At 38.8% G+C, this 20181-nt stretch overlaps 1 protein-coding gene and 2 non-coding genes across 12 annotated transcripts in view; all 3 read left to right on the top strand.

Annotated features, from left to right (window-relative positions):
• PUM1 (pumilio RNA binding family member 1) overlaps nt 1–20181 on the top strand; it is a 167934-nt gene that overhangs the window by 108322 nt on the left and 39431 nt on the right. For 4 of the 10 annotated variants that reach the window (XM_027864408.1, XM_027864407.1, XM_027864405.1 and 1 more), the window contains 4 exons: nt 70–171; nt 8721–8872; nt 18427–18565; nt 19672–19815. In XM_027864408.1, coding sequence (XP_027720209.1) covers nt 70–171; nt 8721–8872; nt 18427–18565; nt 19672–19815 — 537 coding nt within the window. Of the gene's footprint in view, nt 1–54; nt 172–8720; nt 8873–18426; nt 18566–19671; nt 19816–20181 lie in introns of all 10 variants that reach the window. The other 6 variants (XM_027864406.1, XM_027864409.1, XM_027864402.1 and 3 more) reach the window with 2 other exon arrangements.
• LOC114045009 lies at nt 1683–1768 on the top strand. Its single transcript, XR_003569323.1, has one exon. It is a non-coding gene; the product is annotated as a small nucleolar RNA SNORD103/SNORD85 (small nucleolar RNA).
• Nucleotides 18664–18746, top strand: LOC114045010. The gene has a single exon (XR_003569324.1). It is a non-coding gene; the product is annotated as a small nucleolar RNA SNORD103/SNORD85 (small nucleolar RNA).

Genomic DNA, 20181 nt, shown 5'->3' with positions numbered 1-20181 from the left:
TGCCGAGCTCCCAGGTAGGGCTGCAGCTCTAGTCAAGTTTGTTTTCACTGACAGGTCTGTTTTCAGCAGGTTTAGCTCCCGCTGCGTTTGTCCCCAATCCATACATCATCAGTGCTGCGCCTCCAGGGACGGATCCTTATGCAGCAGGACTGGCTGCAGCAGCTACTCTAGGTGAGATGCACACAACTTCTTGGAGTGGTTTTTTCCCCTTCTCTTTCAGTCTGCTTTGAAATGATTACATTACGACAGAATAAATGTGCTTTACTCTCAGTAGTCTTCAGGGGCATGCCTTGTCTAAACTCATCTTGAGCGTCACAGAATAGTATTCAGTTTTGAAGTCTTCATCTTCTTGAGATAGTTCATAATTGGTGCTTATAAACTATGAAATTGAATGTGAATTCATTTTGTCTGGTTCATACATTTGAATCAGTATAGCTTTCTTTTGTTTTTTTCAGATGTAGTATAAGCAGTGGTGCAGTGGATAGAGTGCTGGGCCGGAGTCAGGAAGACTTGAGTTCAGATCCAGGCTCAGATTCTTCTTAGATGTGTGTCTCTGAGCAAGTCACTTAACCTCTATTTGCCTCAGTTTCCCCCATCTAAAATGGGGATAATAATAGCACCTCTCTTCTAGGATTGTTATGAGGACCAAATGAGATAATATTTGTAAAATACTCATTAAGTCCAGTGCCTGGCACGTAGTAGACACTTCTTCCATTCTGTTCTGCTTCCTCTCCTTATCTTTGTCAGAAAATATTATTAGTATTTAATTATTTATTCCTCAGCATGTCAGGCTGACAGTCAGTGTTCCTAGTGTCCTCTCTGAAAGTTACTGAGTACCCAGTCTTAATGCCCAAAGGATTTTTGAAAACAGTCAGTGGCATATTAATGTAGGGGTCCTTCCTTTTGAGAGTCCTCTATCTGAAGACATGCTCAGGACTATTTATGTGATGTCTACAGAGGGTCCCAAAAGCCTTAGTGCAGGTTTAAGCTTGGTCCAGTGGGCTTGTTTGGATGAATTAGATGTTATAGGTAACCAAGAGTTTCTTGGGATGACTAGATTTGAAAGGATTAATATTACAGCTTGGTACTTTTTTGTGAGAGGTGTTTAGAATGAGTATTTTCCTTTTTATTACAGCTTGAGTGATTTGAAAGAATATACTTTCTGTTCTGAATAGTTCTGGCATTTGAAATGTTAATGTAGATTCTTAGATGTTTTGAAGCTTAAGGCACCTAGTTTTTGTCTTATATATCTGGCCTTGGGTTAGTAAAGATAAGAGTATTCTTTTTCTTTTTTCTTTTCTTTTCTTTCTTTCTTTTTTTTTTTTTTGGCTGGGCAGTGGGGTTAAGTGACTTGCCCAGGGTCACACAGCTAATAAGTGTTATGTGCCTGAGGCCAGATTTGAACTCAGGTCCTCCTGACTCCAGGGCCGGTGCTCTATCCGCTGCGCTGCCCAGCTGCCCCAGATTGAGTATTTCTTAGCTGGCTTCTGAAGCCATTTCTGTTCAGTTTGAGAGGGGCTTCACCTCTATTAGAAAGGTGAAAATGCAGAGAAAGTGGACTGGATGCTTGTTGGGTGGAACAGAATCTCATTTTTTTATCCACTTCCATTGGAGAAGGATGTTTTTCAAATATCCCAAGGAGTGTTACGTTAGATGAAGAGCCGCTTCCCGGATTTCAAAGTTCTGGCGATGATGACATACTTGCCCTCACTGAGAACATAGTTTGGTGATGCAAACCTTGCTATATGTACTCAAAAACTGAGCCAGATGGAATACTTGAAGCAATTTTTCTTGATGCAAACAGAAAATGTGAACTCCTCCCCATCATATTTTTATCAGTATTGTCAGTATTTTTGTATCTTAGATAAATTCATTTCAAATCTCCTGGCTCCTGTTTTCTTTATTGATCATATACAGGGAGGTTAGATTGTGTGTCAGCGAGTCAGTCAACATGCATAATTACATACATACAATGTGCCCAGCATTGGGGATACAAGAAAGGCAAAACACAACCCTTGCCTTCAAAGAGTACATAATCTAACGGAGGAGACAACACGTAATTATTTAAATACATTGTTTAAAACTGTACTAAAACTTCTTGTACAACGCTTGGTATACCTTGTAAATACCTTATAAACTCTTAGAGGTATAAGTCACTAGTAGAGAGTGAAGGGTAGGGTAGAGGTAGGGAAAGCGTCCTTGTAGAAACTGGGATTTGATTAGCTTCTTGAAGGAAGCCAGGGAGCTAAGAGGCAGCAGTGAAGAGGGAAAGCATTCCTTGTTGGGGAGAGCCAGTGATAACACATAAATTAAAAATTCATGATCTCTGTTACAAAAATCTAGCTGAAGTACTTTATGATTCTTGGATTCTACAAAGGAATTGTAGGGCACCCTAAATTATTGGCGAGCCTTGTGTATTTTTCCCAATCCTTTGTCTCATGTATAGTAACATATGCAATTTTTCAAACTAGGAGAAAAGTGTAGATTCTGCCGTGTCTTTGGTTATATGCCTGAGAATTGCACCCCTAACTTTCTGGGGCCATCCAGAGTTTTGCATCCATGTGCTTAGTCACAGAGATGCAGCCTGGAAACTCTGAGGCTGTCCCTTGGGCATCTTGCCTTCAGTGGTTTATCTCGTCCCTCTGCCATTAACGAACATCATGTGGGAAGCCACAGAACGACTTCAGCAGTGCTTTGGGTTGGACCTAGCCATCAAGTCTGATCCTCTCTGGCTTTGTTACTTAAGTTGAGGATGGCTTTAAGTCAGGTATGAGGGACTCATCCAAGAAGGATTTTTTTAAATATTTTAAAATAAAGTTGTATTGTATTAGAAAAGTCAAAACCCTACCTTGAACCCTGCCTCTGCATTATGTAGATGCAGGCTTCACAGAAGTGACCACCATTCATGTGTGAAATGAATCACCAGCCTGTTCTAATGCTAGAGCAAACAAGAGTGTCATGTCTTTATTTTTTGCTTTTCAGAAGCTGATAGATAAATTTGCTTCTGCCACCGAGTTGCTTTACTTCTCTGAAGCTGTAAAGGTTTTCCTGTATCTCATAGGGTTATGGAAAAAGATATGAAGAAAGTTCTTTGGAATCTATAATGACTACACATTAAAAGATGGCCTTTCTGTTTGCCAAGGCAAACCTTCTAATGACCACCTCCATCTCCCTATCCCCCATTCATCCCCACTCTTACTTCAATTCTCAATTTCTGCTGGCTCCTTTCATGCTGCACTTATATGCCTTACATACCTCCTTCATCCTTTAAAGAAAAAATAGCCAAAAACCAACTACCACCTCACTTAAGCTGACCATCCTTGTTAATTACTGCACTATATTTCTCCTTTCCTTCTGGGCTAAACTTCTTGAGAAAGCTGTCTACACTAGGAGCCTTGGCTTCTTATCTTACTTTAATAAAAATTAAATGTAATATTATCAATTAAGAAAAATCCATTTTCTCTCCCTTTTCCGGGGGCGGGGGGGTAGTGGGGGAATTTTAAAACCAATAGGCATAATCATGCAAGAGAAATTCCTGTGCTGGCCATGCCCCAACTTCAGTGTCTCAGTCTGCCTCCTAAGGCCCTCTCTTGACTAAAGGTGGGTGCTGTCTTTCACTATGGGGCCTCTGGAATTGTAGTTGCTTATTGTTTAGCTTTTAAGTTGTTTTTATGATGTTATTATAGTAAACTCTGTTCTGCTTCTTCTCATTTCACTTGGCATCAGTTCTTACAAGGTTTCCCAGGTTTAACTGAAATCATGCCTTCCATTATTTCTTATGTCAAATAGTATTACATTATAATAATCAAATACCTTAATTTGTTCATCCATTCCTCTATTGATGGATCTTCCTTAGTTTCTATTTTTTTGGTACATTGAAAAGATCTCAGTCTAGCTTTCAACCTCAAAGTACTCTTTCCAAAGTTACTGGTGATCTTTTAATTGCCAAATCTAATGGACTTTTCTCAATTCTAATCTTTCTTAACCTTTCACTTGCCTTTGACATTGTTGATCACTCTCTTTTACTGGATAACTCTTTGTTTTTTCTAGGTTTCTGTGACACTACTCTCTGGATTTTCCTTCTTCATTGACCACTCCTTTTCTGTCACTTGTGCTGGATTTTCATATATATCATACATACCAAACATGGGTCTCATTCAAAGGCTTATTCTAAGCCTTCATCTCTGTATCTGTTGTCTCACTTGGTATTCTTTTCAGCTCCCCTGGGTTCAGTTATCATCTCTATGTTGATTTTTCTCCAGTCTATTTATCCAGTCCTACCTGCTCTGCTGGCCTCTGGTCTTACATCTCCAGTTGTACATTAGACATCTCTAGCTGGGTACCTCTTAGATATCTTAAAATTTGACATGTCTGAAACAGGCGGAATCTGTATGCTTTTTCTTCCAAACTCTTCCCTTTTCTGAACTTCCCTATTATTGTCAAGGGCAGTTCCAGAGACCCTGGCTCACAACCCAGGATCATCTCCAACTCTTCCCTTAAACTTATCCCCCATCTTCAGTCTGTATCCCATCTCATCATTCTACTTTCACAGCATCTCCTTAATATGTCTGTTTCTTTTTGGTCCTTTGGCTCTCTTTCACATCGGTACGGGCCTTCATCCTCTCATACTTGGACTGTTACAGCAGCCTTTTGCTTGATCTTCTGCTTCGTGTCTTCCCACTCACTGTCCTCCACTCAGGTGCCAGAATGACCTTCTAAATCCCAGTTCTGACTATTTCATGATCTTATTCGGTAATAGGAATTATTTGTCATTTAAATCCTTTCACACCATCTATCATCCCTACCCCTCCAGTCTCCTTGTGCTTTACTCTTTTCTGTGTAATAGGATTCAGTTACCTGGACTAATCGCTATTCCTTTCAGATGGTACTCCTTTTGAGTATATGCTTTTTCAGTGCCTATGCCTTGGCTCCTGAATGCTTTCCTTGCTCACCTCAGTCTCCACGTTTTCTTGACAGTTCAACTCATAAGCAAACCAAACTCCAAGTCAGAAGAGGGAGTATACAAGATGAAAAAGAAAAACTCCATCATCAGTGATGAGTCAAGAAGATGAGATGAAGAATGGAGTAGAGACTGACCTTTATTTATACCTTGCATATATTTAGCTAACTGCTTCTTTTTCTAATTTTTCTTTTTAAAGAGGAGAGTGGGGCCAAAGAGATGGGAAAGTAGAAGAGGAAAGGATGAAGGGGATCAAAAAATTCTTATCTTGACACAAATGGGATGCATTGACCCGTGAAATAGAAGAGAAAAGCTTAGTGGAATAGAAAGAATTAACTAACAATATAGTGTTTATAAGAAACTAAAACCATAAAGATACCCAGGATATAAAATGAAGGCCTGAAACATAACCAGGAATTAAAATATAAATTTATTTTATAATAAATATAAATATAAATTCATAAATGAAAATACCCAGGAGTTAAAATGAGGTTCTGAAACAAGCTTAGGTGTATGCTTCACCTGAACTTAAGGATGCCCATTATCACCACTGCTATTTAACACAGTACAAGATACAGTGACTTTAGATAGGAAAGCAAATTCATGGGAGATAAATACAGGCAAAGAAGAAACAAAATTACCATTTTCCCCCTGGTGATATGACGACTTATGCAGAGAATACTAGAGTCAACTGGAAAGATTAATTTAGTCAAATAGAAAAATTGTCAAAAAACTAGTGGCAACAAGCATGTTTTCAGATAAGTACAGTAATATTGACATGATAAAAAGATATAAGCATTTGCCTGTAGGCATCATCAAGAATCAATATCAGTAACACACACACACACACACACACACACACACACACATCAGTCTAGATGCTTAAAGGGAAAGTTAATTAAAATTTTTGCCCGTGAAAAAGAAACAATAAAACTAAAATAGGGCACCTCATTATACCTCTTTCAGACCTAGAAAAATCTAGCCAAAAGATAAACAAGAACACATTTAAGGCTCTGATACAGACTTCGGAAAAATTACAAATAGATCTCTCTTGTTTACTGAGTGGGAACAGAAGAGCTACTTAGTTCACAGCTAGTCATGGCACCTTTATAGACATTGATCATTTATCTCACCAAAAAATTGTAGAAAACCAAGACGTACTAGACATATTATTTACTAATCACAATGCCATAAACAAACATATTCAGGAAAAGGCCTTTAAAGAAATATTTAAAATTTAATTACAGACTACATAACTTAATCCTAAAGAACTAGTGAGTCAAAGAACAAATTGTAGAAATGATAGACTATTTCATTAAAGAACATATTGAGACAACATAGTAAAACTTGGGATACATTGTTTTCAGGGCAAAATTTCTGTCCCTATGCTTTTTCATCAACAAAAAGGAAAGAATAAACAAATTTGCAGGAGATGAAATGACAAGTCAACATGCTTCAACTCAACAACATGGAAATTCTAAAGATCAAGAAATTAAAAAATTTTATTGCTAAATTCAAGTAGATGCTTTGAAGAAAAAAAAGCCTAACAAATCAAAGCTATTCTGATTTTTAAAAAAAAAATTTAACAGGTAAATCAAAATTTTTATACCAAAATGAAAAAGGTGAAGTTACAACAGTTCAAGGGCAATTAAAAGAAATTGTCAGAATTAGATGACATGGATGAATGCTTTTAAATGATAAAATAGCCAGATTAACAAAAGCAATAGAATGTTTGAATAACCCAATATAAAAAAAAATGTAATTGGCCAAGTCATAAAAGACTTTCTGAAAAGAAACGACTCATGGACGAGAATTTGCAAATAAATTTTATCCTACAAAGAGTTATCCTAATATTTATATAAGCTGTTTGCAAAAATAGTAAAAGAAGGGATACTTCCATCTTTTTCTATGATCCATCCCTGGTTCTGATACCTTAATTGGAGATAATGAGAAAGAAAGTTGTAGGTCAGAATCCCAATGGTCATTAATTTTTCCTTAATATAGGAAACAGTATCTAACAGTAAGAGCAAACAATGTATGTAATGAAGAAAAGTTACAAGCCACTCCTTTAAGATCATGAGTGACTAATTCAAGGATGCCCATTATTGCCACTACTATTTAACATGATGGAAGACAAGGTAACTTTAGTAATAACATAAGAAATTGAAATCCTAGAGGCAAAGAAGAAACAAAACTACTATTTTGCAGAAGATATGATGATTTACACAGAGAGTACTAAAGAGTCAACTAAAATGAGTAGCAGTAATAAACTTAGCAAAGTTGAAGAATATAAATGTATGTCATCAGGATTCCTATATGATGCCAACAAAACTTCACCAGATGAGAGAGAGAAATTACATTCAATAGAAAAACAGAAGGTACAAAACATTTTTGAATCTACCATGAGATATCCAGCAAACTCAAGAATCCAACTACAAAAGAGAAGTGCCATGAGAATCAAATTATGGAAGGATATTTTATTGGGCTAAAAGAAATAATAATGAAATCTGGAAGAATAAAAGGTCAAGAATTTTAAGGGAAGTAATGAAAAAAAAAGAGAAAGAAACTGATTTAGGATCACCATATCTCAAACCATGTAACAAAATAATAATCTTCAAAATGATTTGGTTGTTTAAAAAAGAAAGGTCAATCACTGGATCAGATTAGGCATATAAAAGCAAACAAACAAACCAACTCAGTGTTCCCATACCTGGAATTTGCCATTTCCTCATCTGGAGGATGATTGAGCTTCTGGCTACCCTGGTTTCCTTCAAGCCCGTGCTGAAATCCAGCCTTTTAGCAGAAGCCTTTCCCTGCTCCCTTTAGTTTTGGTATCTTCCTTTGTTGAATATCCCCACTTTATACTATATGTAGCTTTGTGGCACATAGTTGCTGCATGTGGTTTCCCTCATTAGTCTGTGAGCTCTTGAGGAATGAAAACTGACTTTTGCCTTTGTACCACTCAGTACTTTGCCCAGGACCTGGTGCATGGTAGATACTTACCAGTGCTTACTGACTTATCTGACTTCTGTCAGATCCTCACCCCAAACCTCTGTCAAGAGCTCAGTACGGTGCTCCTCACGTAGTAGGTGCTTAATAAATCCTTGCCCCCCTTCTCTTCTTTCCTTTATTAGGGTGGTGTTTTGGGGAGGGAGAGAAAATGAGTATTTGTTAACTTGAAGTCAGAATAAAATCAGACTTTTATAAATATTCTTAGTACTCCTGTTTTCCGTTTGAAAATACCCCCTCTTTATACTATCTGTATCTTGCAGGTTCCCAGTTGTATGTTGTCTCCTCCATTAAAATGTGAGTTTCCCAAGGACAGGGACCATGGTTTTGTCTTTCCTTATATCTTTAACACTTGATACCAGAGATAGAAAACCATTATTAGTGTTGGCCACTTAGTAAATGCTTAATAAATTCTTGTAGGTTGATACAAATGTAATGTTAGTATCACATTTTTCTTTCTGTTTTTTTAAAAAAAGTCATAGAACCGCAGAGTCCATAGAGAATTTTGAGTTCAGTCTTGTCCAACTCATACCTGAAGTGAAAGCCCTTCATATAACATTTTCCTATATTTTATTCATCATAGCGTATTATACATATCAGTTTCCTATAACAGTTTCTGCAGTTAAGATTATTTTCAGTTCTCTCTTAGATGATAGATTCTACTGAGTTCTTAAATTTGTACTGCTTATGTTGCCTAATTATTAGTGTATTTCCTAATTAAAACCTCGTTTACTTTTCTTCACCATTTTAGGGCCTGCTGTGGTCCCTCACCAGTACTATGGAGTCACTCCTTGGGGAGTCTATCCTGCCAGTCTTTTCCAACAGCAAGCTGCTGCTGCAGCAGCAGCAAGTAATTCAGCTAACCAGCAGACCACTCAGCAGACTCAGCAAGGGCAGCAGCAGGTACCTGGCCATCTCTGTTGTACGTCAGTAAGATCCTCATTCTAAAGACAGAGTTTCTGTCGTCATGTAAATTCAGGTGGACATTTTTACAGAGAGGAAAAGTGCACGATGTGAATCCATGACAGGTCACTTGTTCCGCTTTCCCGATCTCCCTTCTCTTGGCCACTTTTATTTATGTAGAAGTTGTCCTGATTAACTCAGATATTTTATTAAAATAACTAAACAAACTACATCTAGATTTCAAGTGCATCATCCATGTTGGTGCTTGTGACACTTCACAGAAAAGGAAACAATTTTGCAGCAAAACTACCCTCTTCATCATATATGGATAAGTCTCAAAATGTCGGCTAGCACCAGTACTGTCAGTAACAGATTGTGTTCTACAGTGGCTCTTTGACTTCCCCTTTGTGGGCCTCGGTTTTCTGCTTTGTAAATTGAGAAAGGACTGCAAAACCTCCAAAGTGCCTCTTCTTTCTGTCATACTGTGGACTTCACAGCATCCCAGATTGTAAGAGTTACACAGGTCTTGCATTTCTTAGTCTTTCTTTCCTTTGTCAGTGGTTTTCTAGTAATACGTGTCTTTGAAAATCATAGATGATTAGTTCCCCTTCCAGTAGAACTACAGGCAGTTTTTTAGGTAAATTTTTATTGATAATATTTTGTCCCCCCAATCCCTGTATCTGTCCCATTCGCAGATAGCTATAATAGGTTTTTACCCTCTCTTCTGTAAATTCATGATAATTGACATTGAGATAATAATCTTATAAAAATTTTAACAACGATTCCTATTAGATTCAGGAGTTCTGTGATTATCTCCTTTTTAAAAAAAAAACAGTGGAATTTCAAGAAATTTAGAGGAAAAAGGCATTTTATAGAATTTAGAATGCCTTATATGTCTGATATTTACAAATGAGTTTTTGAAATGAAGACGTGTTTTGTTTTTTACTCCCCTCCTGTCTTCCTTGGATACTTAGTGGCAGCAGTTCCCCCCTAAGGTGATCAGCAGTAGCAAATCCACTTAGGCAAATTGTCAGGTAGCCAAAGACCTTTCAGCAAAACCTGCCTGCAAATGGCAAAGTCTGAGCGCTGAGCTGATTCAGAGCTGCTGAGAAGAATTATAAAAACATGGAGTAGTTCCAAACCTTTTTAAAGAATACATGTACCATTCAATAGAAAACTTCATTTTTGTGCTCTGTGAGTACATACATGTGTTGAATGGTGAGAGAGTGTCTCAAGGACCTGTCTAGTACAAGTCTCCTTAAGTGACAGGCAAGGAGGAAACTGAGTATTGGAGTGAATGTGAGTGGTCTTGCTGTACTTTCTGCCTCATTTAGTTAGTTATCTTATCAGGAAACTAGAAGAACTGGGCATTTTCTGATATTGAACAACCCTTTGGTTATTTTTATGAGGCAATGGGGGTATAGTTGAAAGCATGCTCAGTTGCAAATCTTAGCTCTGCTATTTAGATTCTTAGATAGCTGTAGGCAAGCAGCTTTACTTTTGTGCCCCTAGTTTCTTCATTTCTAAAATTCGGGTCTTGGACTCACTAAGCAATAATATTCCCATCAGGGTCTGCCTATGGTCCAATGGTCCATTGCATTCATAGAACATAGTTTAGTCAGTCATTCTCTGATTGATGGGCACCCACTTTGTTTCCAGTTTTTCCTATCACAGTGTGTTGACCAGAATAACTGTTTAATGATATTTTTCAAATTAAGCATAGCTTTAGCAGATAGTGAAGTTCTATATGTAATTGTGATTCATTTAAATACATATATTATCCTGTATCATTTAAAAATGTGAAAGATAAGAGCTTAATGAATGTATGATGCATTTCATTTGTAGTCAAGACATATTAATCTCATTTACAGCTTCATTGTATTATACAAAAAGATGAAATGTGAAATCTGGCACATGTGTATAGATTCCTCTATCACTGCAGCAACAATATCTCTATACCAGCCTTCTTTCCTGTTTTCATCCATTTCTTTAATTTTTCTTTTTTCAAATTTTCAAATTGATTTTTACTTCACTTTTCTTTCCATATATAACCCTCCATCTCCTCTCCACTACCTAGGGTGCCATTCCCTGTAACAAAGAATATGAAAAAGAGGGGGCAGAAGCATTTCATCACAAATACCAATGCATCATTTTAGTTAATTCCCCCCAACAGCAAGGGAGGGAAAAGGTATAGTCCTGTCTCTTCCTGGGGACCAAGCTTGGTCATACTATTTGTGTTCAGGGATTTTTTTCCTTTCAGTTTACATTGTTATAGTCATGTGTATTGTTTTACTGATTCTGCTTATTTTACATGTTTGTATTTCCTTTGATACTTTCAGTATTCTTCATAGTCACTATTTTTAATAGTGCACTCATATTCCATTGCATTTGTGGACTCCAGTTGGTTTAACTATTCTCCAATCAGTGGGCATCCACTTCGGTTCCAATCCTTTGATAATATAAAAAAGTAATGTTCTAAGTATTTTAGTATATAATATGGCCTTTCAAAAAAATCAACGATCAAATTTGATTATTTTTTTTTTCCTCTGTGTTTTGGGGAAAAAACAGTGTAAACTTCATCCTAAAAGCATTAATGGCAATAGAAAGTACAGCAATGAAGGCTGTGGCTCATACCTGAGCTCAGACTTGAAATGTTCTAAGAAATGGAAATGGGAAGCACGTAGAGCAGTGAGAGAGAAATCTTCCTACCAGAAATGCTGTTGTGGGTGTAGTGTATGGGGCACCTTTCTGTCTTTCACTTCATTGGCGGTATCTGCCTAGCGTGGGGATTTCTAGGGATGCTGTGTGTTTCAGTCATTTCCGTAATGCCATTCCAAGTTGCTTTTCAGAATGGTTCTACCACTTCATGGCTCCACCAACAGGAGGACAAAGGACACAACATTCAGTTTGCTTGTGTTGTTGTTTTTAGTTTTGTTCTGTTAGTCCCCAAAGGACAGAATCTGTAGCAGTGGATGGAAGTGGCGATGAGTCCTGGTTTTGCTTACTTTATTTTGTGTTATATTATTCTTTCCATATTTCTCACATTGGTGGCATAGTTGTATGCTTTTAATTTTCCATTGGGTTCATATCCCACGTTTCATTTAGCCAATCCAACGGCATCTACTTCGTTTACAGTTCTTTGCTACTATAAAAAGTATGAATGTAAAGGTATTTTGGTGGATAATGAAGAGGAGGAGGAAGAGAAAGAAGAAGAGGAGGAGTAAGAGAAAGAAGAAAAGGAGGAGGATTGTACTTAAATTATATTTATTTATGGGAATTGATTCTAGCCCAGTGGAAATACGTAATGAGAATTCCAATGATGTGACGACTTCCCAAGATTCATTATTCACGCTAATCAGGACCTAGTTGTATATGGTACCTTTCTTTTTATTATTGGTCTTTTTAGGTTTTCTCCCTAATAATGGAACCTGGCAGCAATGGAAACATTAGTCATTTTCCGAGAAAAAAATCTCGGTTGATTTCCAGAATTGTTGAACTAATTCCTAGCTCAGCCCACAGTGTCGTAAGGTTACCTCTCTTTCTGTAACACTCAGCATTCACTGTTCACAGCTTTTGTCATCTTTGACAGTTTGCTTTGTGTAAAATAAAACCTCATCTTTTTAAATATACATTTTCCTTATTTTTAGTCACTTGGAGCTTTCTTTCATAGGCTTGTCTTTTTACACTGTCTCATAAAGGCTGGGGAGATGCCTGCATCGAAGAGGAAATGAGTATTTCACTATTTTATCTTCATGTGCTGCTCAGGCCACTTCTAGATGCACCATTTGCCATCCTCTTTACTTTCCCAGATAAGTGGAAAGGCCAGGTGGCATTTGTTCTAACCCAGGACATTTTTGTGGGTTCACCGTGACTGCATGGCTTTATGGAAAGAGTTCTGCACGTGGAGTTGGGGGAGCTAGGATTGACCCGTTCTGGGAGCTGTTCCCTTTGCCATACTGTGCAAGTAGTGGACCCTCTTTATCTGTCCAGTGAATGAGCTCATCCACAGTCATGCAAGGAGGGTTCAGAGGAGTGCTCAGCTCCTATCCTGAGTTCTCTCTCATCCCTCTCATTCCCTGAAATTTACTCGTTGCTGTGATCTGAGCTAGTTTGTGCTTCGCATTCATGTTCTCTTGGTATCTTGAGAGAATACCATGCTTCAGGTTTATTGCGGAGCACACCAGCAAATTGTCACCCTTTCCTGTCAGTATTGTTATTGTGAATAAGCATTCAAATATTGAAATTAAGAAAAAATTCCAATTGTAAATGTATATCGCTATAAGCTGCTAAGTGAGAAGTCTAGCTGCCCTAATCGTGTGGGTAGACCCTGCAAATACCATTTTAGCTTTGTATATTTACAGACTAAAAAAAGGAACAATTAGAGAAAATTCCACATTTTCTTTAAATTGGTGAATTTTATAACCCACCTACTCTGCATATTGTGTAAACTTAAATATTTTTATCTTTGCTCTCTGTTATTCCATCAGGTTTTATTTGAGATGTGGATTTCAAGCATAAAGGTGATTCCCTTTATAGCTCTTTTCTGAAGAAGAACATTCATTTTTGATCTTCCTAATTATATAAGGAAGTGTTAGATATTTATTTTTAACAATACTCTAAACCAGGGGTTCTTACTTGTGGCCTGTGAACTTAAATATTTTTTGAAAAGTATATTTCAAAATAATTAGTTTCCTTTATAATTGTATGTGTTTTATGAATTTAAACACATTATTTCTAAGCAGGGGTCTGTAAGCTTTAATAGACTTCTAGAGGTATCCGTGACACAAAAGGGTTAAGAACTTCTGGACTCTATTGCAGCAGAATTGGTCCTTTGCCCTGGGATTTCAGAGATAAATCGATAGAGTGAGTGAGTGAGTGAGTGAGCAAGCGAGCGAGCAAGCAAGCATGTATTAAATGCTGACTGTCAGGCACTGTGCTGAGAATCCAAATACAATTAAAAACAGACAGTTCCTACCCCTTAATTCTAAGGGGAAGATGTGTGGAGGAGACAATAACCCATAAAAAACAAGCTAGAGCAGAGGGTGGAAGGGAGGGTACCTTTGGAGAAAGGGCAATTTGGAAAGTTCTAGAGTCAGGAGTGGAGCCTGTAGTGAAGTGGGCACTTCATGAAACAGTGGCCCCAGGCAAGCTCTCACAGATCAGAGGAAGGCAGTGTCTTCAGAGTATGAAGCCTGTTCACTTTTCTGCAGGTTTGTGAGCTACATGGTGGGAGGGCCAGCTGGGAGTTCTAAGTCCTGTCTGGTGAGATCATTCAGCCCTCTTAAGCCATCCCAGAAGGATGAAACTATATAGATAACTGAGATAACACACCTCTGTTTTCCCATTTTACTTTTAATGATTTTCAAATTTTAGAAGGAAGACTTTCTGTTCTCTTTTTGTTGATTTTTATATCACTTTTTATAGTTTTTCTGTCACTTTCATTTTCCAATATATCTTTTCCTTTTCCTCCCAGAGAGTTAGCCTTATAGTAAAGAATTTTAAATTTGGGAGAAAAACAACTTAGCAAGACTAATAAACTCTTCAGTTAAGTGATGTTACATGAGGCATTCCCCACCCAGCCTCTTACCTTTTTTGGGGGGGGAGGGGGGAGGGAGGGATTGTGCTCCCCTTTAGTAATAGCTAAAATAGTTATTAGTAAAGAGCTTTCACTACTTTCTGTTTGATTACAATGTATAACACTGTTCTAAAAGCTAAATACTTCTTTTGAAAATATGAATTTGTTTTTAACACAATGACATACTAGATAACAGAGCTCGTGTCCGCAAGCAAACTGCAGGTCTTTTTTTAAGGCAAGAGTGCTATGCTTAGACACATCTTGTGCCACAGTAGGAACTGTGAGCAGGGAACGCTCGGGTCCTGTCTTCCCTAGAAGCGGCTGCCCTCTTGATTGTTGCCTGGCCCTGTGGGATCTGGGCCACAAGGTGAGGAGCAGCCACTGGTTAGGGTAGAGTATATGTATTCACCATTTAGACATGTATCAAAACTGTGCTACCACTTTTATCAGGTTACTGTCTTTTTTTATATATGCCGCAGATGAAGTTATCTGAGTGCTGTGTTCCTGCCTTCATTTTCCCATAAGCCCATTGGTTCTTATGTGTAATTTTGCATATTGAAGTGATTTTTAGGAACACACATGTTGAATTATAGCAGCACTGGCTGTAGGTCTCTGCAGAGAGTGCAGATGTAGAAGTGTGCTAAGTGCTTGACAGGTTGCATTCAAAAGGTCGTCTGCTATTCTGACTTATATCCATTGTCACTTTTTAAAATCATAAATTATTTTGACTCCTGCTTTCCTTCCGTTGACCTAAATAAATGCGATCACATTTTATAATGAATAGAAATTTTTAAAAAAGTATACACTTAGAGAAAGAAGAGAAGAAAGGTGAATTAATTTTGAGGTTTCAATATCCTGAAAGATCCAGAACTGTATGAACCATGTGCACATGTCATCCCTGAGTATTCAGGTCTCCTGTGAACCCTACCTTGTCTAGCGTCCATTAATTGCTGAGATAGTAACACATGTGATAGGAAAACCCAACGATGAACATTTTCCAAGTGATGGGTAGATCCACATGTTTATAAGCTTGGGCAACACAAGCTCCATTGTGAGTATATCCTGTATGCCAGGCCATAGTGGGTTTAGCAGGTCTTTTTGTGAAAAACCAACTTTCTAGTTGTGCATTCAGTTGAGAAACTGAGACTGTTAGTGTGACTGGCTTACCAATCGACCACTTGGACATCTGGAAGTCTGTGTTGCCTGTGATGCATAAGTGTGAATGGAGAGGAACCTCAAAAGTGGCCTCGCCTATCAGCAGCTGGCTATACAAAAGGGCTTGGTCAAGCCTTGGAGGTAGGGATGGTTCAGCTAGAGTAGAGCATTTGGACAGCCCTTGCAGAAGCCTAGAATCCCTACTTTTCTGCTTGTTTCACTCAAGCCTTAGAGCTGTCCTTGCTATTATTTAGGGAGGTTGGTCATAACTTCATTCTTTTGAATAACGTATTTTAAACAGAAAGGAACCTTAAAGATCATCTATTCCAGGGTCCTTATTTTACAGAGGAAAAAACTGAGGGCCAGTGATCTGTTCACACACAGCTCTGTACTTACCCACCCCTGTGAGGCCTTCACCTTTGCAATGAAGGGAGGGAGGGCCATGCTTTCTGATCTTTGAATCCCAGCGTTTCAGAATGACTGCACAAATAACATAGCTCCACAAATTGTTCATGTATGTCCCAGGGATAACTTGATAGATAGACTCCCAAATATTTTATGCCCTCCGTAGTTATTTTGAATAGAATTTTTCTTTCTGCAGGATCTTTTTTGGTAATATGTAGGAATGCTGTTCATTTCTGTGAGCTTGCTTTTTATCTTACTATTTAGCTTAATATTCTGGTTAACTCTTTAGAGTGGGACTCCACTTTGTATTCTTTATTTAACTGTATGTCATGAGGTGTTCAAGTCGCATCTGAAAAGATGTTTTGGGGATAGTTGAGCCATCACAAGTGGGAAAAGTAGAGTAGGGAAAAGTGTATCCATCCCTGTTTTCACATTTAAGGAAGTATGTTATATTTATATTTAGTAGTTTGGTCATTTACTGACTTGTATATTTACATTGTTTCCAACTCTTTGTCAGTACCAGTAATGCTGCCATGGTAAGTCTGTATTTAGAGGCAGCTTGAGGCAGCACAGTGGATGGAGGGCTGGACTTAGAATCAGGAAGACCTGAATTCAAATCCAGTCTCAGACACTTAGCTGTTTGACCCTGTGCAAGTCCATTAACCTCTGTGTGCCTCAACTGTAAGATGGGGATAATCAGAACACCCATCCTACAGATTTGTTGTCTGGGTCAAATGAGATTTGTAAAGTGTTTTAGCACAGTGCCTGGCACATATTAGGTGCTATATAAATACTTATTCCCTTCCCATGTAGAATTTTTAATCTTTTTTTCCTTTTGAAAACACTTTTCAGATAGAATTTCAATAGATATGATTTATCCTTTCTTAGGGTTTATAATCTTATAAACTTGTAGATTGCTTTTTAAAAACATTCTACATTAAGTGCACCAGTAGTGTGTCAATGCTCCTTTTTCTTCCCAGCCCCCTCAATTTGCATATTTTAATTACTGAGGATTAAAAAAAACTTCCCTGCTCTATTTTGTAGGCTTTTGTCCATTTAGCCTCTGGAGCGGCAGTTTATTGAGTCCCTCCCATACACAGAACAGTGCCCTTAGGTGCTGAGGGGAGGGATTTCCATCAGCCTTCACATACTAATATGGGGATGGGATATGGCCTGTGATGATTACAGCCCCAGGCGTGACAAGCAGGGATCTTGGCAGGGAGGGTGGACAAAAATGGAATCATGTCCATAAAAACTTGGGGGGAGTGTTGCTTAGGTCAGAGAAAAGCCTCATGGAGGAGACAGTGGCTTTTGGGTTGGGCTGGATAGGAATGTTGGAATTGAACAATTCCTGGGAAAGACATGGGAGAGGATGTTGGAGGCCTAGGGGAGAGCATGAACGAACAAAGGAGGCAGAGGATGTATCCATAGAGCAAAAGGAAGTCCAGAGTTTGGTTGGACCATAGGATATTTGAGGTCTCGTGTATGACAAGGTTGAGTGAGTAAGTAATATTTAATATTCAGTCCTTTGTTCACTTTGTACATGTGGAGGTGGTGCATTATAGTAGATTGAGTTCAGGCCCTGAAGCCAGGAAGATATGATATGAACTATGCTGAATCTGGCTGAGTGAGCCAGCCCTCTCTTGTTACTACTGAGAGAAGACAAACGAAGACATACCTGGCATCCGTGCAGCCAAGCCCTGCCCACATGCAAGAGGGCTGAAGTCTGTGCCTTGGGCACAAAAGACTTGACTAGCGAGGATGGGGATGTGAGACAGCAGGGAAAGTCGTGCTTGGAGTAGTGGGCCTGGAGTGAGGAAAACTGAGATCCACCTTCAGGTACTTATGAGCTGTGTGACCCTGGGCAAGTCACTTCAACTCTCTTAGCTCTCATTCCCTCATCTGGAAAATGGATGTAATAATAGCAACTGCTTCCCAGGGTTGTTGTGAGGATAAAATGAGGATGTATTTGTAAGGTGCTTTGTAGACTGGAAGGTGCCATGTCAGTGTCAGTCAGAGCTGTTGTTTTTATTCTGTTATCCTTGTCTTCTTTTCTGGGATTCTGTTTTGGGCGTCACGGTTCTAGTCTTTGGCCTCTTCCTGTTCTTTTGTTTTTTTTTCCTGTGTATTTATAGAAGTTTTTAATGATGTCCTCCACCGCCCCCCCCCTTTCCTTTTTTACATCACTCTATTTTCTCCCAATATCCCCTGCCCCTTGCAGAGAGCATTCTATATAATGAATAATACATTTTTTTTAAGATAAAAAAGTGCCTTGCATCTGATGAATGCATGGGAGAAGATCTTTTCCTAATGGGGGTCTGCCACATCTGACTGGTCACACAAGTGTGAGCACAGGTACTGCTATTCGAAGCTTCTGCTGAGCAGGAAAGAGCTGATCTGTTTTCTGCCTTGTTCCTAGGTTCTTCGTGGAGGCGCCAGCCAACGTCCTTTGACCCCAAATCAGAACCAGCAAGGTCAGCAGACGGATCCACTTGTGGCAGCTGCTGCAGTAAACTCTGCTCTTGCATTTGGGCAGGGCTTGGCTGCAGGGATGCCAGGTATGTCTTCGTTTGTCTTCTCTCAGCAGTAAGGAGAGAGGGCTGGCTCCCTCAGCCAGATTCAGCAGCTGGTGGTGAGGCCATTGAAGTCGTTGAAGACTGGCTGAGATGACGCACTTGCCCTCACTGAGGCAATTCATTGATGAGAGCTCTTGATTGTACTCATCTGTTCTGAGCCAGTCCCAATTTCTTTTTGTTTTTATTGTTTGGTGCTGACAGGTGGGTTTTTACGCTTTGGCCCTGGTGCTGTCTTAAATTTGCTAGTTTGTTACAACTTTTCTTCAAAGAGTCAGGAGTTGTGGTTCATTAGAACTGTTTATGCCAATATGAGCATTCTTGTTAGGGCTCCATTCTAAATCCAACTGTCTCATTCATGTGGATGTCAGTAAGAATAAATGAATGGTCTACTTTGGTTTGGCAGACTCTTGCCTTTCCTGACATCCCTCCGAGTTGTTGGTAGAGGTGTATACAGCACTTAAGAAACAGAGAGTTGTATGGGGAAGGTTGCGTGCATGCAGCCGTATGGCCACACGCGGGTCCCCCCCCCCTTTTTTTTTTTTGCTATGTGCAAAATAATAATTTAATCAAGGTGTTTCGAGAAAGGAGGCATCCTAGAGGTGAAAGGCCATTGGATTGGGAGTCATGAAAAATGACTGTCCACGTATGAATGTTTCACCACACTTAGTGATCTAGCCTTACTTGGAACAGGACAAAACTAACTTACTGTTACAAGTGGCTAAATCACAGTGTTAATTATTTTCCCAAACTGGTCTAATTAGTAACATAGTTCTTGCTGGGCCCAAGAGGCCCTTGCTTTTGCCATTATATTTCTAAATTTTAGACAGAGTTCTTTAAGAGTCAGAAAACATCAGTGACCTCCCCTCCATGACATTTTTTCACATGCATGTGGTCAGTTTTTTACCTTAACTTTTGATATAATCAGTAAAAATATATTGACAAAGTTTTTTTTTGGGTTCAGTACTATATAATTTTGTATCCTTAATTGTTCTAGATATGTGTGTGTAATTGAGGGTGTGTATGTGTAGCACATCACTAGTGCTTTCTCCGTATTTAGGATTGATCTATTGATCTCCCTACCTCCTCAGGGTATCCTGTATTGGCACCAGCTGCTTATTATGACCAAACAGGGGCCCTCGTTGTCAATGCTGGGGCTCGAAATGGTCTGGGAGCTCCCGTCCGCCTTGTAGCCCCTGCCCCTGTCATCATCAGCTCCTCAGCAGCCCAAGCAGGTATGTCTCTTGGATCCATAATGCTGTATCTTGCAGCAGTGCTTTAATAAAAAGAGATGGGAGTGGGAGGAGTGGGGGGACGGGCTCGGCTGCTGATTTTTCCTTAGACTGTTTAAAAATAACCCGTTTTATTCTTCCTCATTGTGAAGCACCATCCCTTGGCATTGTCTTCTTTTGTGTATGAGATTCAAGGAGGTTCAGAAATTGCAGATACCTTATTCATACTGTTTGTTCAGAAGTATTTAAGGTCATACTTAATATAGGAAGTTGGCTTATAGTATTAATATTATGTAGTAATGTTTGTGGATATCAAAGTTTCTTATTTTGTATATTTTCAAATGCCGTATCTTTGTAGGGTAAGGAAAG

This window comes from Vombatus ursinus, unplaced genomic scaffold (assembly GCF_900497805.2).
Source record: "Vombatus ursinus unplaced genomic scaffold, bare-nosed wombat genome assembly UNPS02014775.1, whole genome shotgun sequence".
Taxonomy (NCBI): Eukaryota; Metazoa; Chordata; class Mammalia; order Diprotodontia; family Vombatidae; genus Vombatus; species Vombatus ursinus.
This window is presented reverse-complemented; position numbering and strand designations above follow the sequence as displayed.